The sequence below is a fragment of the Clinocottus analis genome, unplaced genomic scaffold (assembly GCF_023055335.1).
Source record: "Clinocottus analis isolate CAN_PGR_092001 unplaced genomic scaffold, fCliAna1.0.p SCAF_12, whole genome shotgun sequence".
NCBI lineage: Eukaryota > Metazoa > Chordata > Actinopteri > Perciformes > Cottidae > Clinocottus > Clinocottus analis.
The window spans coordinates 14,187,319-14,212,822 of record NW_027175843.1 but is presented as its reverse complement, the minus strand read 5'-3'; the positions used below and the strand labels follow the sequence as shown (position 1 = coordinate 14,212,822).

Below are 25,504 nucleotides of genomic sequence, written 5' to 3'. Positions count from 1 at the left end.
GTTATGACAGGTTATCCTCTTATAAAGACTCGTAACATCCCTTTTTGTATCAAAATCGATGGATTAATAGATTATTTCACATGGTTATTGCATTAAACCCGGTTACACTTGAATCGCCCTTATCTGCTAATTTGCATCAAATCATTCTTCTGAAATTGCTTATGTAGTGATGCCTTAACGTGCCCTTTTAAAAAGAAACAATCCCACAACAATCCCATAACAAAAAGGACAGATGGACTGGAAATGTCATGTAAAACTGTTGTAAAGTCATAAAGCAGCTGCAAATGAAGGAGATACACTATTAAATATGCCACGTCATATTTGAAAAGGCAATTAAAGGGAAGGGACATCTGCTAGATTACATGCTGAACTCACAATGTCACTTTTGTGATTTACATGATCTCTATCAGCCAACAAAATGAGAACATCAGCTTTGTTTACGTAGTTCAATTCAGACAAGAAGACTAGACTATTGCATCTGGAAATAGACACACAAACACCCCATCTCATGTAGGCCAGACATGACTGCATGGTAGATATTTTGAACGTAGCCTCTAACCAAATAATAGTCGTGCATAATGTCTGCGTGATTTATATTAGATGACCACATGTCATAGCCATTATACAGGGTATTCATATAATTCATTACCACTGCTTAACCGTAGGTTACTTGTTTTGAGTGATTCGCAAATTTCAGAAGAGGCAACAAAAATGTTATAAAAAAAGACCAAAAAATGTCATTAATACATTATTTTGGAATATCCTTTTTAGCCGATAAAAGTAGGTCGCCAAACTAAAACGTAAAAGGGAACATGATCAGGAGCGTACTGTTCCTCAACAACCGATGTTCCCCACGAGATGGCGACAAAGGTAAAAGAAAAAGAAGAAGAAAAAAATCCAAGCCCTCGTGAAATGTGATGGTGTATTTGATTATTCCGCACACCATCATTACACTGTAGTCTTGCATAACAATCATGACAGCTAAACGGGTTTGAGAAGCACAGCAGGTAAGAAGAAACAATGCAGTTTTAATAGTCGACACATCAATTACCGCACTATCGTGTGTTATTGTGGGTCTTCGTAGCGGGCTAGTGAGCGAATGTTAGCTTCACTAGTCGTCAGTAACACTGTGGCCTATTGAGCACTCGGCGGAGGAAGCTTGAGGCAAAGTGACCCTGCTGACAAGTTTGGCAAAGCGTGCAAACGGAAGCCACGCGCGTCAGTTGATGCGAGGTATAATGTATTGTAGAATAATGCACGTGTGATGTTGTGCAGCTGCGGTGTTAACTGTACACGACCAAAACTCAGGCGGACCAATGTTTGCAGCTAGCTAGCTAACTAGCCGCAAACAGGCCGTAGACGTTTGTCAAGCTGATGTGAGTAAAACAGAACCTCCGGTCAGTGTCTTCAAAGTAAAGCATTTAGTGATGCGCTTTTTTAATGTTTCATCATACTAGCCGGTAACAACGAATTTGGTAAAAAGTAAATTGACCTTTCCTTATCTGACATATTGCCAATGAAGGTGGTTTATAGTTAAGACTTTCAATTGATGTAGTTGATCTTATCGCACACTTATAGATAGATGGATGGATGGATAGATATCCCGCAAGAGGAAATTATTTCGCGACATCGGCATGTCTACATACAAGTAAAGCAATACAAAATCTAAAAATGTACAATGTATACACACAAAAATAACTAAATTAACTAACAAATCAATAGTGAAAGATGTAACCAAACAAACAGTGGCTTTATGTTTCTATAAACTATTTGTATTATAATGTAGACTTTGAAGTGTACTGTATTCGGTTTGTCCGCAGTGTAAGGCAGCGTACGAGATTTTATTTTGAAGGCACCTTTGCATCTCTTTCGTCGTTGTTTCCGGTTACTAACTATTTTGTTTAGCAGTATTGACACGCGCGGCCAGCTAGTTAGCTGGCTAGCAAGAGACTTAACCCACTTCACCTAAGTGACACAGTGAGTGTGTTTACATATAGGACTTCGTGGTTGTTGGTGTGTGTGTGAGCCGCGACAGATGCTTGACTGTCGCATTGTCTCCCGCGGAAGGTGTATATATACATATATAAATACATATATATGGTACATTGTCAAACCTGTTAACAAACGGTCCACAAGTGCTACGTTAGCTAACGTTAGCGTTACAGTTTTAGGATCAAGTGATTGTCAGTTAACTAATTAGCTCTTGCTGAAGTGTAACTCTAAGTGAGGGCAACACCGCTGTATTGCTGCCGCGAATAAAGGTGCAGCTGGTTTTCTATCGAACGACACGCTTTCGGTTCTGACTATCATGTTGTCAATGTAGATTAAGATTTAAAGGAAATGTTTGTTTTTTTTCTTAAACAATCTACCTAGGCCCTAGGTAAAGTAACATAAACGTTAACCTTTACAAACTACTTGAAGCTTGTTAAGAATTAGGCTTAGGAAATCATTAATTCAATTAATGTTCAGCCTTTCGAGCTGTATATGCCAGTACATTTTGTAACGTTAAAATGAGATGACGGAACACAACAGCTGTGCCAGATACAAAAGTTGACACTTTACTGAGAAGTGTGATACTTTGTTCAATAGAGATGGATCAACAGTCTTAATTTTTTTGTAAGAGGTGGTATTAATACATGGTTGAACGTAAGCTACTGAGACAAGAATATACATCATATTTATAGCAACAGCATATTAAAGGCCACCTTCATCGGGTTGGGGAAACTCATCCGAACCAATCTAGAGCTGGTGATGTTTCTCCAAGAATTGGAGGAAAAAAGTTACCTTTTGCACATTATTATAATAAGTAAACATCACAATTTTAACTATGGAAATCACAAGCTTACGGTTAACTTGTTTCACTTCTGTGTAATTTCACATCCTCTTCTTCATACTGTATAGTAAGCAAAACAAACTTAGACTGTGTTATTTAGCTTGCCATCATTGTCCAGTCATATGTCTATTTCTGTCTTTTCACAGACCGAAGAACTACTCTATGTAAGATGAACACTGAGGACAAGTTGGAGGGTATGCTGCTAAAATTCAGCAGCGGAGGAATAGATGGAGGAGGGAGAGTTGGGCTCGGCAGTGGTGGAGGACTGGTGGTGATGACACTGGGGGAACGATCACTGGTGCACCACCCACTGTTGGCTGAGGACGAGGACAACGATGATGAAGATGAGGACTTGACTGGGAGCTCACTGGTCACACACGACCTGGTCCCTCCAGAACAGCTGATGATGCAGGAGGAGATGACAAAGAATGGTAGAGGAGGAGGAGAGGAGGAGGGAGGAGGAGGCGAGGTGGGAGTGCATTTCCCCCTAAAACTCACCAATAAGTTGCCCTGCTTGCTTCATATGCCAGTGAGTTCATGACATAAGAAAATCATGCATTAATATGATTATTTGTGTGGATACTGTACTTATGGTGTCCATGTCATGATAGTGAGTCTTATTCATGTCATCCCATGCAATGATTGTGATGAGACATCAGTTTCCTCAACACTCAAAATTCCCCAGTGTATATGAAACCTGTTTACTGCTATAACTCTCATTTACTGATTTAGAGCTTAACAAAAATTATGCCAAAGAAACATTTGAAGGAAAGTGATATAGGTGTATTACAAAAGTACTATAAATGGAAAGCTTGTCTGTCCCCCCGCCCCCACCTCACGCCCCATTGTGAAAATCCCTGAAAATAACCTTCTTCAACATTAAGGATAATATGTTGTTGAGAGGGATCACCTCACTGCCTTTGTGTACCTGGTTGGCACCTTGAGTAAAAGAGTCAGAAGCCTTCAAAGAGATAAAGGCATAAGCTGAAAGGTTTGTAATGCAAAATATTTAAAAAGCACAAAGGAATAAACATGCAGTTCATGTTAATTTCAAAGACAATTTTATACTGCGAGTCTAAACATTGAGGATAACCCAAAGCAAGCCACAGAATCAGGCTTCGGGCGATTTAGTTCCTGTTTATTGCAACTTTGATGTTGTTTTCATCGTATTAGCCATTATTATCTCTGTCGGTAAGAAAAACATTGTACTCTCCAAACGATTCGTTGAATCTTGGAACATGGCAACATTGTCATTTAAACTAAGTTATATGGGAGATCTGTCGCTGCTCCCAGGTCAGTGGGAAGATATGATTTTTCAGCATGTGCAAGGTTTTCTAAGACTTGAGGCGCATTCGGTCATTATGCACTGTTAGCATCATTAGCTGCAAACCGCCTGCTCAACCGTCGCCATATTGAGAGCCATTTGGAGGCAATATAAAGGCTCCCGATCTCATATAATGCATATATTACCTTTTAAAAAGAGGAGAAGCTGCTCCGAAGTGAGGTCCCTTTCCATTAGATTATCCTCTACTTGCCCAACTGCACCTGCCTGACCGTGATAAGCTTCCGGATGAGTGAGTGGGCTCTAAAGTAGGTCATGTGCCTTGTTAAATGTCTTTCCTACCTTTTTACAGTTGAGCATCAAGCAAGAACTGAAGCCGTCTGAGACAGCGGTCCAGATGAAGAAGGACAAAAAAGCAGTTAAGGATCTGATGGATTGTCCAAAGAAGAAAAAGAGGAAGCAGCGTTCACCAGCAAAGGTGACTGTTTACTTCATCTCAGAAATCATATTTGGATCAGCATTTGTAGGACAATTTTCCATCGTGACAACTGTAAAAATGAATCAAATACTAATGTCTTTGTTGCCTTTGCTTTGGCAGATTCTCAACATTCATGATGATGAATCGTTGGGCTTACAAAGCCCCAAGTGTCATGTCTGCATTCACTGTAATGCTGCATTCAGAACCAACTACCATCTACAGAGGCATGTCTTCATTCACACTGGTATGAATTACTTTGTCTTGTTTTTAAATGCCATCATATTCATTTCTTGATTGGAATTTTTTTTAAATAAAGGGAAAGAAGGGCAATACTAAATTAGGATGTTTCTTTGAGTATTATAAGAAATACCGAAACTATATGGTCAATTTTATACTGACGTTTATGACTCAAACTCCAGGTGAGAAGCCGTTTCAGTGCAGCCAGTGTGATATGCGCTTCATTCAGAAATATCTTCTCCAGAGACATGAGAAAATCCACACTGGTGAGTGAAGAATACATTTAGTTGTTAATCACTTTCACTTGGTTTTTATTTTAGTCTAAAATGAGTCTTTTTCTCTCTTCCTTTTTTGTGTTTTTTTGTTTAGGTGAGAAGCCTTTTCGCTGTGATGAGTGTGGGATGAGGTTTATCCAAAAGTACCACATGGAGAGACACAAGAGGACTCACAGTGGCGAGAAGCCTTACCAATGTGACTACTGTCACCAGGTAGGCTCTGTTTTTACTTTCCTCGTAAATTATTGCACGTGGAAGGAACATGACAATTGAATATAGTGGTAAGTTCGATTAAAAAATAAGCATACAATTTGAATTGATCGTCATAGTATTGGTCTTTAAATCTGCTGGACTGCAGCGTGTGAACACAATATGTACAGAGTGAACTGCTAGCCAATGTATCGTTAACCCAGTATTTAAACAAGTTGCACTGAAAACTACTGTGCGTCTTTTTTAGTGGTACTATAAAATATATGATTTTGTCTTCTGTCGACAGTACTTCTCCAGAACAGACCGGGTTTTAAAGCACAGACGAATGTGTCATGAGAACCGAGAGAGAAAAACCAACAAGGCAGCTGGTAAAGTTGGGCCGTTGCGTGAAGCAGATTCTTCGGGCCTCCCTTTTCTTTCCAAAGAGTGTTCACTGCCCAAGAAAAAGCGGCAAAAGTGTGCAGACAAGAGTTCAGGAGCTTCCACTGCTGCCCAGACGGATGGGCACACTGTCGCTGTCGTTCAAATGGAGAAGGACGAGCAAAGACAGAATAAAATTGAAGGTCTACCTCTCTTTGCTGTGTCCTCCAAAGTCAAACATGAGTATGTGATTGCCGATTACTCTGGGGAACTTCCTGAAGAAACGGCGAGCCAACACCAAGAGGCGGACGTGTCGTCAGAAGACACGACACCTCCCAAACTAGTCCTGAAGAAAGTCCCCAAGAGGAGTCTCAAACAGTCAAGTGAACAAATTCCTCCCTGCCTGTCCACTTTGTCTTCCTTTGAGGAAAATGCAAAGGTCACACATTACACCTTTGAAATTGTGGACAAGCAAGGCCTTTTAGAAGTAGAGAGCAACACTGAACTCGAGACAGTTGAAACCCTTCAAGGAGGACCAACAAAGCCAGCAGCTAGCAGCACAAACTACGACGACGCCATGCAGTTTCTCAAAAAGAAGCGATATCTTCAGGCGGCAATGGCCAACAACACTCGGGATTACAGCCTGAACACGGGTGGCATTTCGTCTCAACCGCCCGTGACACAAAGTGTGGTGTCGGCAGTTATCGACGAGACTGTCCCTGCCACCATTCTGGAGCCCCAGCCCATCAACACGGAGATCAAAGCGACACATGACAAGAGTGTGTTGCCGGATGAGGTTCTTCAGACGCTGTTGGATCATTACTCCAACAAAGCCAACGGGCAATCGGACATTTCTTTCAGCGTGGCTGACACTGAGGTGACATCAAGCATATCCATCAATTCCTCTGATGTTTCAGACAGCAGCCCTGTTGAGAGTCTCGGAGCCTCCAGTGCCCAAGCTCAGCCAGCTACTGAGAAGGTCAGCCTGTTGCAAGAATACTCTAAGTTTCTCCAGCAAGCGCTGGAGAGGACCAGCCAGAACGACAGCTACCTGACCAGCCAGAGTCTCAGCTTGGTCTCTGAGAACCCCACTTTAGCTGGACAACCTTTGTTCTCCACCGAGAAACAGTTTCCTTCCCCCAGCAGGTTCAAATCAGGGATGAGCTCTCCGCTGAGGTCCACGATAGAGAAACCTAACTTTGGTTTGCTGGTCGGGGATTCCCAGCACTCGTTTTCATTTTCAGGTGATGAGACCACCCCTCCCTCCGCTGTGTCCCCAGCTGAGGAGGACTTCCTGGAGCAGGTCTCGCCCTCCAAAAAGACAGAATCTCCACAAGGCATACTGCAGACATTTCAAATAAGCTCCTTTGATCAGAACTTCAAATCTCATTTCCAGACGTCAAGATCTGGAACCTCCTCGCTGTTTACTGTTGCCAATGGACAATTAAGTCTTCGAGGACCCAGCACAGACTTCTCAGAGTTCCCCTCGGTCAGAGTCACTGAGACCAGGTCTCAACTGAACTCCTCCCCTGATGTTTCCTCCAGTGAAACTTTTGGCTGAAGGGAGGGGTGAAGAATCCATTTCTGTTAATAATTTCAGCGGCACTTTATCTCATGTTTCCGGTTTTGCCAAAACGAGTCCCATTGCAACTCTATGTGCTCTTTCTCAAAGCATTTTGTTTTCTGAAAATAATTTACTTTTTCTTTTCTTTTTGTGCAACCTCATACAATGGAAATACTGAATATGTATATCATTATAGTTGGCATTCCCCCTAAAAACAAGCAAACAGTTATAATTGTGCATGGATATATTTCTTGCCCCAGAATGTACATTGAGAGATTAAGCGACCAAAGTTTAACGCAAGAGATAACGTGTATTCTCTCATACCGTTGCCACACAATTTTATGTTTTATGTTTTGTCAATCAGTTTGCCTTGCACAAAAATGATTAAGTCACTCTTGCTGCTTAATGCAATATTTTCACTTATTGAAACACATGCCCTATTTATATATGCCTTTTTGCTCTTACTGTAGCTACCTCCCCTTGCTGTTTATCTGGTTATATTTTAATCCACTCCCAGAACCTTCTTATTCCAGCTTTGTCACTCCTGTTAAATTGTCTGCTAAAAGAACACCATGATTAGATCATAACTGATTCTTCACTTTAAGTCACTTTACTGTCACCTGAGATTAGTGTGTCCTTATGAAATGTGTAGTGAATGTGACTGTAAACTGATTATATTCCTCTGATATGGAATCTAGTTTATTTTCCGTGTAAATTGGGCCTAATTTGGTTGGTGTGATGGCCCCAAAAAAAAAAAAGATAGTTTTCTTAAATTTAAAAAAATGAATTAATCAATTTAATGTATTCCCTTTGTGGATGGATTTCTTGGCACATACTTTTGTGACTCTTGTGCAGCATAGGCAGAAAAGAGGAATTAGGATTTAGATTTAGGTTTCAAATTGTATTCATGTAATGGTTGCCGAGTCATTATTATTTTCCTTCAGCAGTACAAGTGAGTAATAATTAAATTACTTATGAAGATTGTGCTTAGTTCTTTTGCACAATTTGCACAATCTTTAACTACAGGGAATGTAGTATGTACTTTCAGATTTTGGTTATTTCAACATCACAGGCGATGCTCGTTGCTTTCGTCACTTATGATATAGCTGCAGTTTTAGAGTACTTTTGATTGTTCTTCGTGGAAGATGCACCGTTTTTTTGGAAACAACAAAGTGATCAGACCCACTTGTATTGATTGAAACGTAAAGTTGTATTAAGGCTATATTATGTAAGAGAGTACACATGGAAATGGGGTGCTTGGGTTTCCCACTTTATTAATTTTGCAAATGTGCCTTTCTTTTTTCTTTTTTCCTTTTTTCTTCCAGGCTCATTCTCGTTTAAATATTTCAGTTCCTTGTTCGTCCGAGCTCTAAGGCTACTAATTCCCCTTGCACAATAACAACACATAAGCTATCAACCTATTCAGTCTGTAATATGTTGAGATCTGGGAGCATTATTTAATTTTGCCCTTTTTTTTATTTTTATTTCAGCAGAAATAGCACAAAGTTTAATTCTCAAATCTTTTATCTGTGGTTGGAAGGACAAATAGTTTTGGTTGTCTGTGCAGATCGAGTACAGAATCATGTTTCAGATATCTAGTTTTGATCACTATTTGCTAGAATTTAATCATAAGCCACATCTGCGTTTGAGTAAGGTTTCACTTGGGCTTCATCACGCTGTTGATTGTATTCCATGTGCACATGTATGTGTGATGTTTTAGGTGCTATTGTGTAAAACACTGTTTTTATGTGCACCGTCAAATTAGGTTTAATAATTAATGTTTAACTCCCTCTTGTTAGACTTCTCCGGACAATCAGGGCCAGACAGCACCCGCGTTAATCATCAAATGCTTTATTTTTCCTCATTGAACATTCCCACTAGAATGTATAGAAGTTATGCTGCTGTAAATACATTACATATTTTTATGTTCAGAGAAGATCTGTTAGATCTTTGTGTCAATAGAGAGACCAGGCTTGTGGAAGAGATACGTTTTATCAGTGGAAGGCACATTAATTAGATTTCCAGCATTTATTACACTCAACAACAAATCCCTTTCACGTGCTGGTGTGGCTCTCTGAGGTGTGTGTGTGTGCGTGTGTGTGTGCGTCACATCTGTTTTCAGAAGAAAATCCACATTTTTTCATTGACAGGTTACAGTGAATTTAGATTTTTATTTTGTAAATTGATGCAGTTGATTGTGCATTATGATGAGATTTACTGTATACAACTTTTGGTAAAGAAAACCCCCAGAAAACATTAATTTGGTTTTAAAGTAATACTCAACCTGAAATCTTTTTTTATGATCAAGTATTTAACCTCAACAGCTGTGGTCAGCTTGAATTCATGTCCGTTACAACACCCTTTTGGGTGGATTATAACACAAAACAAGTGTTGTGGTTGAAATATTTCACGAGCAATCCATTTCATCGTTTGCAGTTATGAAAGCACAGTGCAGATGAATAAACCTGCTTTGGTAAATTGTATCCCATGAATTGTTCATTGGGAAGTTTTAAATTCAATTAAGTAATTTAAAATGCAGAACTGATGGGAGGGTCATGACTTGTATCAGAAATACTATGGTATTCTTTCCTTTTAATTAACTTTTGTCAGTAACCTGGCCATAAGTGTCCTTGTATAAGCTAGAGAAAATGTTTTGTGTAAAAAGATCTGAATTTTTTGATAAAAACTATTTTTGAAACATGTCATTTAAGGCACTGATATGTACAGTATATCATATGCAGTCACTATTGCTATCCTCATTTATCTCTGTAAAAGTCGTTTGTGTCAAGAGCTTTCAATTGCCGATGGGATACTCCTTCTTTGACGTTTGGCATTTTCATACTTTTAAAGAACTTGACGAGGAAGCCCGACCGCTTCACTGTAAGGTTGAGCTTAAGTTAGACGGTAAGGTTTATTTGCATGGTCGAGTGAACTTGTTTTATGAATAATGTGCAGCTTTAATCGTAGCTGATTATTTTCAGTCAAGTAACCCATATGATTAGATTTTTTGCAATATATTATAATTTGTAAACAATCTTATTAAATTGTTGTTTTGATTGTTGTGTGTCATGTTCTTATAAATAAAATAAATTCACAGTATTTGACCTTGAATTGTTTTTGATATCAAAAGGCTATTCAGCTGCTTTACAGGGAGGCTCGGCATATATTTTTACTTTAGTCTGCCAAACGTCTAAAATATCAGGAAATTGAACATATGTTCATCACAATTTCATGTCACCAAAGTCCCAAACTCAAACATTAAAGGTTACCAATCACATGACAACGAAAAGCAACTCATCACATAGAAGGTGGAACTAGAGAAAGTGAAACTTGTGCTGCTGGTTACATCCAAACATTATTTATATCACTTGGCTTCACTTTTTAGACATCCATTCTGATGTGTAACTCCACAAATGTACTTTTCAGGATGTGTTGTCTGTGTAATTGTGTTTGTAGACTTGCAGAAATAGCCAATTGACTCACGCGGGCCTACAAACAGCCTCATGGCCCAGAAAAATAATCTGCTTTCCCCAAAAGCTGGAGTCCAATCAAGTTTTCAGAATTTTTTTTCTCAAATAATTCCACAAATCCAAAGATAAGAGTGGTACGTGCCTTTCTCTGCCTTAATGATTAGTCAACACACTGAAGGGCTTGCCAAAGCTAACACAGGATCCTGGTGCAAAGCAGCAACACCCCTTGGAAGGTGGTGCGTTACCTGCGGACTGCCGACGTGTTCGGGGCACATGTTGTCAACAGCGGGAGGAGCCGGCCGTGTTCAGACCGACTGCAGGGACGATGAACTGATGTGTCTTTTGGATAGCTCACTATTCCTCCCTTCTTTCTTCTTTTCCTCTCTCTCTCATCATGGAATGACACGGAACTACGTGGAAGGTATGGGTTTAGCGTTTGTTAGCCGCTGAGTTTAGCGAGCTAAGTGCTAAGTTCCTTTTTTTTTGTTGCAATTTGTCAATTTAAGAATAATGAAATAGTACAATAATACGTAGAATTAGACAAAACGTGTGTGCGTATGTACATGTAGTGTGCACATTTTTCTTTTTATGCATATATAGGAAAAAAAATGAATACATTTGATCTCACAAAAAATTAAGAACTTATTTAAGGCGCCTTTACTTCTTGCCTCTTTAAAGAGTGAACGCCAGTAAGTCAGAGGGGTTATGGGAGCATGTCTTACTTTTGCTATTAGTTTTAGTAAATTGACAAACTTTTTTATTTATTTTTTCTAAACAGGAGAGTCACGAATCGGTTTTCCAAACAATTTAACAAATCTCTTCACGGTAGTTTTACGCTAACAATTAGTGTAAACTGTTGACGTCTATCCAGCCGTAGGTGCGCACCCTGCTGCATCCGGGTGTCCTCATGCTGCACCTGTTGCTGTTTGACCGGGATAGGCGGAACCAAAACTGTCAATTTTAAAGACAAACCCATCTAAGCCCACCCAAATTGTGGTCACTTGCTGATGAATTCAAATCCTACACTACAATATTTTTGCTTCATGTTCCATCTTTGAGCACACGGGCTCACCTGAGGAGGTGCAGCTGCTAACCTGCTGTCTACATTTGTAGGTTGTAATGGAAACCCTGCAAGTCGGTTGGACTGTTCGCACCTCTGACCAGGAGGGAGACGTGGCAGCACTGTTGAAGGGGGGAGTTGCAGACACCAACACAAACGCGCATGTCCATGATTTGTTCCATGAAGATGCACAGGTACAGGTGTCTGATCCTCAAGGTGAACGCGGTAATGACCTGTTGTCGAAATATCAACCAGTAACTTTTACACTTGTGTGTCTTTGAGCAGGGCCTCCAGCAGTCCAGTCAGCCGTGGTGGAGGATCAAACTGTTTGTGTGGGAGCCGGTGCTCTTTGGTACCTGGGATGGAGTTTTCACCACCTGCATGATCAACATCTTTGGTGTTGTGCTATTCCTACGCACCGGCTACCTGGTGGTTAGTATGACCTGCGTTGCTTTCAATGCCAATTAGCCTTTCTCTTTCACATTGTAACTATTAAGTGACACTGACAGGAAGACTGCTGTCTTACTATGTTTGCATTTGTCTTAATGTACATTAATAGAGGAGCAAAACATTTAAATACATCTATTCATTAAAGAGTTAAAATAACAGACCTTCAAGATTTAAATCATTTAAATCTCAACCAAAACCCATGACCCTCTGTAAAAATATGGAGACATATAAACATAATATATGTATTGGAAAAAAAAATCTACAGGCATGTTCACGGGATATACAAAGTGTGCAGTGAATTACATACAAAGCATTAAGCATATACTCGGCACAGAAGGTCTTGGACCGCTGACAGTATAGTACAAGCTGCACATCGTAATAAACAACAATTTACAGCTCTAGATGAGTTACACGCTGCCGATGTCCACATACTTGCCTAGGGATGAAGCATTTTGTGTCCTCTTGTCTCCCATCATCCTCCAGGGGAACACTGGCGTACTGCTCGGGATGTTTCTCGTCTCCTTGGTTGTGCTGTTTGCATTAGTGACGGTGATGTCCGGGATTGGAGTGGGTGAGCATTGCGGGGTTGGGAGTGGAGGAATCTACTCCATGATCTCCATCGTCCTAGGTAGCAGGGTCGGGGGCACCATGGGCCTGCTTTATGTGTTTGGGCAGGTAAGTAACACACTTCTAGTGAGACTTCTGTGGTTGATTTTGAAGGACGATCCTTTACATTCTTTTTTCCATGTTCTTATGTCTCCCCTCCCATGCTGCCTGCCACCTTGCAGTGCGTAGCTGGAGCCATGTACATCACAGGTTTCTCCGAGTCGGTGGCGGAGCTGCTCGGCCTACAGAGCCAGTGGGCGGTGCGTGGCATGTCGGCGGCGGTGCTGCTGGCACTGCTTGGAATCAACCTGGCCGGCGTAAAGTGGATTGTCCGACTCCAGCTGCTGCTGCTGGCTGTGCTGGCTGTCTCCACGCTGGACTTTGTCATTGGCACCTTCACGCACCTTGATCCAGGTAGGGCTGGGGGTCATGACTGTATATGGAGGGTTAAGACTGCATTGGAGAGACCGATTGATACTGCAGATCTACCGCGAGGAGGTGGAAGTTGCTCGACAAGATGGACAAACTGTTTTGAGAGGACATGTTTTTGGTTTGGGAGCTGATGTAAGATATACGCCTCAAAAACACTGGCGGTGTAGTCAGTCATTTCTGCTGCTTTTTGTGGGAACCAGGTAAACTACAAAGAATAATTATGGGAACTATCTGAAAAACATTAACAATCTGGTTTGTTAAACGCAAGTAAAACAACATCCCGTGAGAATTCCAAAACGATGTCCTGCGAATTGCCCACAAATGTTAGGATAAACTTAATCCCATAAGCGTTCTCAAAACAATGCTTGGCGAATGTTCTTTGAACGTTAGGAAAATAACATCCAACAAACAATGCTCCGCGATCACACAAGCATTCTGCGAACACGAGTGAAACAACTGTCTACAAACGTTCTGTAAACCCTATGAAAACAACGTTGTGTAAATATTCTGTGAACGTTAGGAAAGCAGTTCCCAGCTAGCTTCAGTATCAGCAAAAACAATGTCCTGGGAAATTGTTGCTTCCTTGTGTGGAAACTAGGTAAACTGCAAAGATGTAAAGTCCCTGGAAGCGTTGCAATATTCCGATTCACGGACGTTCTGTAAACGCATCGCACTGGTTCCCTTGACAAAAAGCCATTGGGAATTTTCTATTTGTCCAGTGATTTATCCTTCAAAAACAAGGTCTGTGGCAAACCGATTCTTCAAGTGGTTAGTATGACGACGCACACATTTCTCCATAAATATATCTTCATAATCACATGTGAATAAATCCAAACATGATCTGTAAACTACATGTAGTCTAAAGATTAAAACTAACAGGAAGTATTTTTTTTCTGTGACTTCTCGTTAATACTTTGAAGGCAGCTGAAAACGGCCAGACTTGATTGCAGTTTTTGGTCGACGCCTCCCGCCGTGGCCGCCTGCTCTTGTCTGCCTAATGCTGGACTGCAGCCCTCGTTAACAGTATTAGTTCCACCTGTGTGTTTTTTTCCATAAGGACAAACTGGATCGCTTAACCTGCCTATACCAAAGAGGACTGAACGTTTGGCAACTACAGACTTGAATGGTGAATATCTGTGACCTGTTCAGGCCAGTAGATGTAGCTGTAGTACTACTTACTTTTGTCCGGATTGGTCTCGCATTCTTAAAATGTAACACATTTTTGTTCTCCAGTGAGAATTTTCTTTGCCCTTCAGAGGTGAGCTAGGTGAGTTAGAAACGTCTGTCAATTTTCAGTTTTCGTGTTGCTTAAGCCAAGTTTGAGATTTGGATTTTGTGGTGAGGAAATGATGCCCTTTTTTTTTGTCTAGATTGTATTCCTTTTCTGGCAGTCAGGAAGTCCTTCCCCACATTTCCTGTTCTCACTGATTATCAACGTCCTGTCCAGTGGGAGGAGAAAAGTGTTCCAGTCTTTATGTGAACAGGACATACAAGGGACAAAACACCTTTTTATATCTTTGCATAAACAGAAAAGCACATTTAGGAAATACATCTGCAGTAAATCACATAGTCTAATGATCTATGTCTTGTTTGATTTCCCCAACAAACCACAAGGAACTCATAGTGCTTGTGTCCAGCTGTGGCTAGTTTTTGCAAAATTAAGCTTTACAACTTCTCCCAACCCACTGTCAAAAAAACAAACCGATCTCATTCCACCTTGCCCTAACGCCTAACCTGTACTTGTCCACTGCTCCCAGCCTTCTACCTTCTTCATATTTCAGTAGGAAGAGTCCGCTTTACAATTCTGAACAACTGTTGGAGAATCACCCGTAATGGCTACTCCAGGTTTTTCCAATTAAGAGCTTCTGTGTGTGTTTTGGTGGTGACCTCATGGCTGGCAGAGGACCAGCAGGTCCACTAGCTTGTTGAAACAGCCCAGATTAGTCTGCACTGAGTGAACGCTGAGGCACATCCAGAAGGAAAGGAGCCACCGGCAAAGAAACATGGTCAAAGTTTCATATCACATCCTCTTATTTACACTTTCGGAAACAGCCATAGCTAATTATGTCAGGTCAGCCAAGTGACATAGTGTACTATATGACCGCTATAGTGGGATATTGGCCTGCTGCCGGTTTGCTTGCCGTTTAATACAAAATGGGACATTGAACTGTCGATATTCTTGATCTAAAATGGTAAAATCTGGAGTTAATGATTAGTTGATTACTACCTTAATGGTTTCATGTATTTTTCTCATCAAAAGTTACATTGTTTGCTGCTTGTCTCTGTTTTATATCATTGTAAACTGAAAATCTTTGCTGGGGTTGATTCTTTGCAAAAGATGTTTGAATCTTATCTTGAGCATTTTCTTTTAAATGTCTTCTGGTTATTTTTATAAACTACACAAACATCAAGGAAATAATGTTTAGTGGCTGTCCTAGTCTAATTCATTTTTTATGTATCGTAAAGATAAATATGGAACAATCAGTATCTGTTTTATCATAATAATAATAATAATAATAATGTATTTATTAATATTATTCAGTGATGTTTAGATTTTCCCTGATTTTGATGTAACCCCAACAACAAAGATATTTGAATAGCAAGACTGAATTACTGGCTTGGGGTTAAAATCAAACGGTAAAGTTTATTTTATAGTGCATCTACAGTTAACAAATTTCTGAGATGGTAAATTTTATTCAGTTAAAATACTCTCTAACGGCACTATCTTAACGTCTACAATGCGCTGTTGAGCACTCTGTTTGCATTATGAGGAGAAGGATTTTAGGATTTTTACATCTGTTCATGAACACTGAGGAAGCGTTTCCTCAGCGTTAAGGATCTCTAAAGTGACCGATTATGACATATTCTTCCTGGAGTACTGTGGAAAGTGTCATTCAAAAGCTGCATAGCTGCAACATGTAAACTAGCTCAGAATGGTGCTCTTATCATCCTTGATTGCAGGAATTCCTTTTGTAGTCAATTATTTAGGTTGGTCCGTAACACTGTCAGCATAGTGTTTCTTCAGCCAAACTCTTCAACCGTATGATTACACACAGATAAAAAACAATCTGACACTCATACCCGATCCTTTTTAAAATAAGCCTTCTCCCCAAAGAACATGATGCCATAATATGCTGCTTGTGTCTGGGGTTTAGGGTGTTAACCAGACTCACCCACATTTTTGGAAAATGACAAAGAGGGAAGGCCGGAACTGAGATCTAAGGCCCGCTGCTCCAGAGACCGCTACATCATCTCTTCCTGTGATCCACACTATAATATATAGTTCTCAATCATCCCGGTGGGACCTGTCACACCTCTGTAACATCACAGCCTGCCCTGTTCTCCACGCACAGCAGTTAATACTGGTTAGTGTGGGAGAGTAAGAGGTCAGTCAGGCTGGGGGAGAAGCCTCAGACCCTCATGTAATCTGACTACACATTCCAGTGTGTATCAGAGGAATGCCGAGTTCAGAAAGGAACCCCAGTCTGCCTTTACACTTGTTCTTCAGACAATATGACACTGTAATATGAATGCTTTCACCACAGCTTTATCTAAAATATGTATTGTTCTGTAGGCTTCTTTAAAGTGAGTGATTTATCATTTATTTACCCACATCTACCCACAGGATGTACTTAGGCCCAGCAGTGCTTTGAGCTTTATGTTAACATCTGTCCATTAACATGCCCACAATCACACTTGTAACATGCTGGTGTTTGGCAGGGATACTGTTTGTATTTAAATTAAAATGCCATACATTAACTCTCATACAAAAAAATTGTTTCTGACTCTAAATTCTACAAAATGTAAAGGAGCTGCCATCTGCAGTCCACTGTGTGCACTAATAGCTAGCAGCTGTTAGTGCTCACAGCTCATTTTTGTCTCAAGTAAATCTGATGATGCCTTTTTATATAGGGGCATCGTATGATTAATGTGAATATGCAGTTCCACCAGAGCAGAAAGATTTTTGTTTGGGGTTTTTGGCCACAGTTCTTGAAATCAAATACTCAGAAATGATTTTGTGCAGATATAAATAGTTTACAAACAACCTCAACTGAGGACAGAGAGTCAGGCAGGGTTGGATGCTGGAGGGTATGTTTTAATCTGGGTGTGGAGCCCATGGTGCAGACACTGGCTGCCTTGGATCTGTTATGATTGTTTGGACAGAGGGCGGTCTCACAGGGTCACACAGTGAACAAAAGTTTGGGCACCTAATCCAATTTGATGTCAGTTTTTTTTAGCTTCCCTTTTATTCCCATCCAGGAGAACACACTTTGAAATAACCTGTCAATACAGCCCTTATGGTTTGGGCTTTTGTCAAAAACAAAAGCCCAGAAAAATCTCTCCCTCTTTTCTCTCACACTGTCTCCCCCTCTCGCTCACGCTCATTCCTTGCTCAAACTTGGAAGCTGCTGAGCTTCTGAAAAGGGTGGTGACTTCCTTTTGGATAAACATGTCATTAATCTGAGAGAACACATTCTTTCCCATCGCAAGATAACCAAGGGGGAAATGTCCGGTGTTGTAGCATAGGCCTGTCCTTCAGGCTGTGTTGATTAAATGGCCCTTACCTATACAGAACAATCTCTTCCCCTGCACCTTCAACAAACTGTCCTAAACTGAACTGGCTAGCAGGACTTTAGACTGCAGTCTCATACTTTTATTTATCATTTTTTGTGATTTTAAAAAAAGGCATAACATAGCAATTGCGGTCATGAAATCTCAAGGTGTGCTCTCATACATTTGGAGGAATATAAAAAAGTTAAATAAGAATATTGTTTTGGCCATCAGCATCATTTAGCCATGTAATTCAATAACTGATACAATGTTTCAAACCAATAGTATAGGTAGGTGTATAGTACTGAAGGTAATTCCAGGGGGGAAGGCACTTGGTGCAGACTTGATGTGTTTACAAATCCAGTCAGTCTCAACTTCTCCAGAAAAAGCAGTTTAAAAACTCACCAATCATCTGTGAAGAAAAGAGAAATGAAAGCAAGCAAATGAAAATCCCATAGTTATGACTTTAAGGCAGGTTTGCATGTATCATTACAGCAAGCAGCCTGCAGTAGACGTTGATTTTATAACGTTTTCCAGAAGCAAAACATATGACTGTATAATCATCCTGGTAATTCTGGCATAATGTTCAGAACTAATGTGTTTTGTGTTATTGTTGTTGTCTCCTTTTCTCAGAAAATGGTTTCATCGGTTATTCAGCTGTGCTGCTCAGCAGCAACACAGAGCCGGATTATACGCCAGGAGAAACCTTCTTCACGGTCTTTGGGGTCTTCTTCCCTGCTGCTACAGGTGAGGTGGCATATAACACTCTTAGTTTACATGGCACAGTATAAATTTAGACTCCAGTCCTACTTTTCATTTATTGCAGCTACATATACAGTGTGAAAATACATTGTGTGCGTGTGTGTGTGAACCTCTGTGTGTGTAGGGGTTATGGCCGGCTTCAACATGAGCTCAGACCTTCAGCGGCCTGAACACAACATCCCTGTGGGAACGCTGGCAGCTGTCTTCACTTCGTATGACGATATCCCAAAAAATCACACACAACAATATTGTAAAATAAGAAAACACCACATTGCAACACTAACTAAGAACTACATGGCATGCTCCAAGGATGGTTTTCAAATATTATACTTTGGGGTCTCTCCCTCAAGGTATTAACCATCTAAAATACTACTTGCCAAGTATTTCAATTTTACGTTTGTGATGCTCTCAGATCATTTTGTGGTATCTTCTATCAAAAGGGCAACTTTTTCCATCTTCATTGGAGAGAACAAACCATGTTCCCAGTACGGTCCTGTCAGCGAAACACTTGTAGAGCTGAGATGACACACTCCCCTATTAATAGTGATTAAGCCGCGGTTGTAATAATCCCGCGTGGTGTACTGTTGGTGACCCACAGGTGGTTCCTGTATCTGGTCTTTGTCTTCCTTTTGGGGGCCATCTGCACCAGAGAAGCTCTGCGTTCTGACTTCTTGATAGCAGAAAAGGTAAACTCCCGTCTCTGTTTCTATGCTGCCCTGTTAGAGCGTTCCTCTCAACAGAGAGGTTGAGGTGAGGGGATTCCCCATCGTGGCTCACTTTGTTCATGTGGTTTGTTCAGGCTCTGACTGCCTCAGTTTTATTCGTAATTATATCATTCTCAGATTCAAGTATATTAAAACTACTAAGTCGGTTTCATTACCAAGCTGTAACATTATGGACTACAGTGTACAAATGATGTATTACTGCCAGACTCGCACTCATATTAATAGATTTGATTTGGCTTTAACCAATCATTGACTCTTTTCAAAAATCCTTGACTTCCATCCGTGGTTAGTTCTTATTGTTTTTATAAGGTGCTGGCTGCAGCGGAACTCAACTGGGTGTAGCTGTTGTGTGCGCTCAACCACACCCCATCCTCTTCCACTCTGTGTTTGTTTTCCCTCTTCCTCCAGGTCTCCTTGGTGGGCTTCCTCTTTCTGCTGGGCCTCTACATCTCCTCCCTGGCTTCCTGCATGGGCGGCCTGTACGGAGCACCCAGGATCCTCCAGTGCATTGCCCAAGAGAGGGTCATCCCCGCTCTGGCCTTCCTGGGAAGTGGGGTGGGTGGATGGAGCCGGACAGGGAGGGGTGTCTACACATTAACAGTATACTGTAAAAATAATAGTTATATTCACTAAGATGTACAGATTATGTGGTGAGGGTGTGTGTTTATGCACCAACGAGTTCATTTGTTTTCAGAATGATCATTTGCTCTTAACCCAAATTAAGCAAGACCTCACAATGATTACTTTAATTGTAACAAAAACATTATAAGCTCTTTATGTGATGGGTGTAAAGAGATGAGCCGAGTAAGGACCCACTTTAAACTCACCATTTGATTCGGACATTACAACGTGGTAACTTGCACTAGAGTCAAACGAAACACTAACTATTCAAGGGATATTTTAATTTCCTGTTTATAATTATCACTATTTGATTTGGTTTCTTGTCATTTTTAGACAAACTCATGAATGCCCTTTTCACGTCTCTGCATTCTGTTATTCTAGCTAGTGAGATTTGCCGAGTTTAGATCAATTCATAAAATCTCTGGGAAGCAGCTTCTCTCAAAAATAGAAAAGCATGATGTTAAGCTTCTGAAAGATCTATTATTTTTAAACATAAGTTAATCATCAAGTTCAAGTTATTCAGTGAACAAATAGTAATTTGACAAAACAATCGCTGTTGCTCACTTACTGGATTTTTGCACTTTTCAACTGTATTTTGCAAAACTCGGATGCTCACCTTTTAATCCATCGTGGATGAGAAGTTCTTAAAGGTACTTTGGATTAAAACATAAATGGCTTCAACAAACTTGTCGCCAAGGACAACTGAGCAACGTCTGCTTCTGGTGATCAAAACTGTCAAACCATTGTGAACCCGTCAAAAGCTCAGTGAAACACGAGTACTCTGAGTTCGAGGTAACATTATAACTTGTCTTCACTAACACTGAGACACACGCATGAGTAAATGCTGGGCCTTTGGTAATTGTGATTGGTTTCTCAGAATGTTTTATGAATCAATGGAGTAATCAATACAATATTCAGGAGATTAATCCATGATGAAAATAATTATTAATGTTGTACAAAATAGTTAAAAATGTGCTTTACCTTAACCAATTGTAAATCAAATGTAAAGTCCTGCTTTTACATTAATGCATGACTAATAATAAGTTATCCGCAGTGAGTACTTTTAATACATGAATTACATTACATCAAATTAATCAGATTTTACGTGCATACTTTTACATTTTCAATGCAGGTCTTTTGCTTCTACTGGCGCATTTTAACTGTCTAGTATTAAGTAATGGCTCTGAGTGCTTCCTTTGACTGCTAATAAGTGTGTGTAGTCTGGATGCACATGGCGGTGTGGTGGGTGAACTCAACAGGAAACAGTGACAGGACTGCCCAACTATAGAGCGTGGACTTCACTTCATAGAAGTGAGTTGACTGACTCCATTACAGCAAAGAGTTACGACTCACTGCTGCTACACAACTGTACACACACAGTCACGTCGACGTCCTGACCCCGTCCACCCCAGCAGCAGTGTCTGACCTCTCTCAGCGGGCTGGAATGAGGCCCTAGACATCTTGGCCCAAATCAAAGCTTCAGAACAAACGCAGGAAGGGCGACGGGCAAGGCCCAGCACTGCTGTGTGCTCTGGAGGCTTGCCAGGCACACAGCAGTGCTCCTTAAACTGTGTGACAGGACCTGGGCAGTGAAAGCAAGCTGGTTAGCAAACCACATGTTAAAGTAATTGCTAACTTTCTACTGGTTTGGTTTTATATTGCTTGAATATCCCCTTTAAGTTCCGTTTTTTTTATTTCATCACTCCCTGTCGATGGCTGTTTCTCCTTCCTGTCCATTTTTTGTTTGTTGGCTAAATGGTTGCAAAGCTACAACATTTCAATCGTGAATAATAGGACAATGTTCTTTGTCCCAGCCTCACTGTGTTGACTTCATGCATTTTTTTTTTTACACAGCACAGTCGTGTGAAACTTGTCATGAGTTATTTAAAAGCAGGACTGATTTCAGCTTTGTGACGGCATTTATCTGATGGCTAATTATTTATTAGACAGCAATATTGTGACGTTATCTTCCTCTCTAACAGACGGGCCCTAACAAGACTCCAGTAGCAGCTATCTTTCTGACCAGCCTGCTTACCATGGCCTTCATCTTCATCGGTCAGGTCAATGTGCTGGCCCCCATCGTCACCATAAACTTCCTGCTCACCTACAGCTTCATTGACTACTCCTTCTTCAGTGTGGCCATGACCCTCCAGCTGCAGGCTAAAGAGAAGAGGGACACCCCCGTCCCGGCCAAAAGAAACCAGCGTGGGTCCACCAGGCAGAGCTCGAGGCCGCTGATTGAGGCCAGTCTTCCAAGCTATGGGAGTGAAGGCGAGAGTCCGCAGGGTAAAGGCACCCTGTTGGAGTTCACCAAGGACATGGACCAGATCTTTCCCCCTGTGTCAGATACTGATGCTGGGTCTGAGAAGACCTCCTACATGCAAGAGCTAAGCAGTCTAGATGAGGGCAAAAAGGCTAATGTCACCACGAAGCAGAAGCTGATGGACAGCTTTGGTTTGGACCTGAACAGCAATATGTTCTTGGGAGAGGAAGGAGAGGAAGCCGATGTTCGGTGTGGAGGCCCAGAGCCCATGGCTGAAGAAGAACCGCAGGTCAAAAGCTGCTCAAAAATGAACCATGCGGGCCAGGATTCATCTGCTGACCCTCACAATCACAGCACAGGTGACCAGCTCCAACCATCAAACACTCTAGAGTCGACAGGAGAAGAGACCATAGAAGTTTGTTGTACTTGTTTTATTTTGTAACCTGACCCTTTTATTTTGACTCTCAGGTGTTGGAGGTAAAGCCGAGCACCTGGGCTCTGAGATCAAACCCATGCAGGATTCATTGCATGCAAAGTTCTGCAACCATTGGGCTGCTCTTATCGGAGTAGGCTACACATTTCATGCTCTACATTATTTGTTTTTGTTCCAGTGATTTTGATTTCAGATAATGTTTACATTATTTATTGATTCTTTTCTTTCAGGCATTAAGCTCTATATTGATTATGTTTGTCATTCAGTGGACGTATGCCTTAGCAAACATAGTCTTTGCCGTGCTGCTCTTCTTCTACATCGGAAAAACAAGTCCTGGACTACCTATAGGTGATTTCTATCAGTTAATTTCCTGTTCAGACACAAAAAGCTTGGCTCCATGGTGATGTCCTGTAAAAAGAATATGCATTTCCAAATGAAAAATCCAAGTTGATGGAATGCTGTAGTAACATGATATATGACAGAGGGAGTTATTCATGTCTTTAACATATATGTACCACCTGCATCTCTGCAGCATTTTTCAGTGTGGAATGCCAAAGTGAACCTTTGACTTGAAATGCAATTGGACAAAGCTTTTTGACACTGTACTGCAGCCGGCACTGAGCTTTTCATGTTGTCCCTCCATCTCGTCCATTCTCGTGGGCGCGATATATATAACACCCTGGAGACATTATAAATTTGGTGCAAATGTCCACTTAGACTGGAGGCTTAACTGATTAGAATATGGTGATCAAAGGTCCATGTCATTGTGACCTTACAGAGCACTAGTTTTGGCCATAACTCAAGAATGCTTTAGCTAATTATGACAACTTCACACATTTCTAAAAGGATGAAGTGATTACTTTGTGACACAGTTATTCTAGTTAAGGTAACTTTTTTTTTTTTTAAAGCATTTTCTTAACAAACTGTATAAAAAAAGAAGAAAGTATACTGTGCCTTGCAATGGTATGCATAGATGAGTCTTCTGGAATTACAAGGCCATTTACAGATCACCATTCATGCATTGCGTTTTATATTCTAAAAATGATATGCTATTCGTGAACATATTTCATTACACATTCTCTGTTTGGATATTTACTTAATTGGTTTACTATCAACTGAAAGGAGGAAATGTGTTCTTTAAGCCTGGTGTTCTTTTTGTGGCACGCTTACAAGTTAATATCACGGGAGTGGTCTGTAAGTAATTCCTTTCATATAAGCTAAAGCAATATTCCCTTCTGCATTCACTTTGGGTTATAAGATAATTTATATGACCCCATTATGTCCAACAAAAGACCTCTTGATTTGCAGTTTACCCTTTTTAAGGATTAAGATTTGGTCACCCCCTGCTCAGTTGTTATGTGACCCGGTAATGTACTCTTGCACATTTCTGGGAGTTTCACTTGTGGTCTTTTTGCCTCGCAGGCTGGCAGCTGTTGTGGCTTAGGATTTCTAGAATAGCTAGATAAGACACTCGGCACCTGTGCATTAAACTCACCACAGCACAGTGTTAGCTGTCTGACTCACGACATTTTAGAGCATAATATCTACAAGTGTTAAACACTTGTGCCACAGGTGGTTGATGCAATGCTTTTCCCACTCTGTTACTACACTTCTGTGCACTGTTGCAATTTCAAATATTGGAGTGGTTTCTTTTTTTTTTGTGGTTTTATGCAGCTAGTAGAAATGGATGAAATGTATTCTTTGAGCTCATTCCTCCAGATGACAGTTTGTATTTTGTTTTGCAGGTATTGCAGCTCGATTCAGTTTTTTCACATGGCTCAAATCAACATTGACAAGCATTTGCAGGTATTGTGTGGTTGTTATGGTCCAACATACTCAATCAGGAGTCAGTTTATAGGAATAAGTGACGGATGAATGACATTTAAATGTCATTCATCATAAAAAGTTTTTTTGCTCAATTATCTGTCCAGATTATTGATAAATCAGAATGGAACTCAAGTAGACTGTCATACTTGTCATCGTCTATTCATTCTGGTATTACTAAGTCCTAGAATGTAAGATAAGATTTTCCCTTAGTAATTTCCCATGTCACACTGCTCTCTGAAACCGAATTTCTCTGTCTTTTAGGAGGAACGAATCTCCTCAGGATGAGATCGTAGTGACCCCCTCTCTGTCCGGGGTTGGGCTGAAAACCAAGCAGCTCACAGAGGAAAACGCTGACTTTGCCTCTCGTCACCGCTATCACCAATCCTCATTCATCAGGGTCAACAAGATGGTGCAGCCACCACTCCACTGACTGACTTAAATACAAGCTGAAACCACATTTTCTGCCTCAAACCATGTCTTCAGTTGTCCTGCGGGCCGCATTCTGCACACACATAGAGTGGCTCAGATCATTTTTCTTCTATATGTATTTATATCTAAACTAAAAATTATGTCTAAATATACTTTATGCCTTTAACTTTTGAGATATTGTTGTCAGATTACGGGACTGTTGGGTCACATCCAGGATGTCCACACACCATGGTGCTCACGTGGCTCAAATATATCGTGTACATGTGGCACAAAGGTTTCATTAAAATATGTTTGTTCACCTCTGCGTGTGTACGGATCATTGACATTCATCCCAGGTTGTCATTAGTTTGCTTTTGGAAGCTGTTAGTCACACATGTCCTGCACACCTACACTAATTTAGAAGTAACAAAGAATGACAGAATTGTCCTTCATTGGCAGCATCTGATGTAGAAAATGTACATCTCACTTTTCTTTTTTACATTATTGTTTTACAGAAAATCCAAAGAAATATCAGGAGTAAAATGAGCTGTTTTGTATGAGTAATGCAGAAAATGGTCACTGTAGTTTAGGATGCATCATAAGCCTATTCCTAAATTCCTCTTGTGTTTATATAAAACTAAGTATGTGGTGTAAAAA

The 25,504-nt window shown here is 40.6% G+C and overlaps 2 protein-coding genes across 4 annotated transcripts; both read left to right on the top strand.

Annotated features, from left to right (window-relative positions):
* Window positions 1–891: 891 nt before the first annotated feature.
* znf148 (zinc finger protein 148) lies at window positions 892–10,298 on the top strand. Of its 3 annotated transcripts, none has more exons than XM_068572539.1 (7): window positions 892–1,007; window positions 2,980–3,362; window positions 4,468–4,593; window positions 4,714–4,837; window positions 5,013–5,096; window positions 5,200–5,318; window positions 5,602–10,298. In XM_068572539.1, the coding sequence occupies exons 2-7, from the start codon at window positions 3,003–3,005 to the stop codon at window positions 7,234–7,236; spliced, it is 2,448 nt and encodes an 815-aa protein (XP_068428640.1). In that variant the 5' UTR covers window positions 892–1,007; window positions 2,980–3,002; the 3' UTR covers window positions 7,237–10,298. The 3 variants fall into 3 exon arrangements, with proteins under 3 accessions (XP_068428640.1, XP_068428642.1, XP_068428641.1); XM_068572541.1 differs by lacking the exon at window positions 892–1,007 and adding an exon at window positions 1,596–1,648; XM_068572540.1 differs by lacking the exon at window positions 892–1,007 and adding an exon at window positions 1,888–1,977.
* Window positions 10,299–10,971: 673 nt separating this feature from the next.
* On the top strand, window positions 10,972–25,093 carry slc12a8 (solute carrier family 12 member 8). The gene is made up of 14 exons (XM_068572542.1): window positions 10,972–11,130; window positions 11,823–11,963; window positions 12,055–12,201; window positions 12,703–12,894; window positions 13,008–13,239; window positions 18,442–18,555; window positions 18,695–18,782; window positions 19,169–19,256; window positions 19,704–19,850; window positions 21,899–22,538; window positions 22,648–22,745; window positions 22,843–22,960; window positions 24,358–24,418; window positions 24,701–25,093. Exons 2-14 carry the CDS (start codon window positions 11,829–11,831, stop codon window positions 24,867–24,869), a joined length of 2,229 nt encoding a protein of 742 aa, XP_068428643.1. The 5' UTR covers window positions 10,972–11,130; window positions 11,823–11,828; the 3' UTR covers window positions 24,870–25,093.
* The last annotated feature ends 411 nt before the right edge of the window (window positions 25,094–25,504 follow it).

Coding starts and splice junctions, on each gene's coding strand:
- slc12a8 (XM_068572542.1), top strand. CDS start 11,829: ATGGAAACCCTGCAAGTCGGTTGGACTGTTCGCACCTCTGACCAGGAG. Junction 12,202..12,702: donor TACGCACCGGCTACCTGGTG/GTTAGTATGACC, acceptor ATCATCCTCCAG/GGGAACACTGGCGTACTGCT. Junction 18,783..19,168: donor CTGGCAGCTGTCTTCACTTC/GTATGACGATAT, acceptor GGTGACCCACAG/GTGGTTCCTGTATCTGGTCT.
- znf148 (XM_068572539.1), top strand. CDS start 3,003: ATGAACACTGAGGACAAGTTGGAGGGTATGCTGCTAAAATTCAGCAGC. Junction 4,594..4,713: donor AGCAGCGTTCACCAGCAAAG/GTGACTGTTTAC, acceptor TTGCTTTGGCAG/ATTCTCAACATTCATGATGA. Junction 4,838..5,012: donor GCATGTCTTCATTCACACTG/GTATGAATTACT, acceptor CTCAAACTCCAG/GTGAGAAGCCGTTTCAGTGC.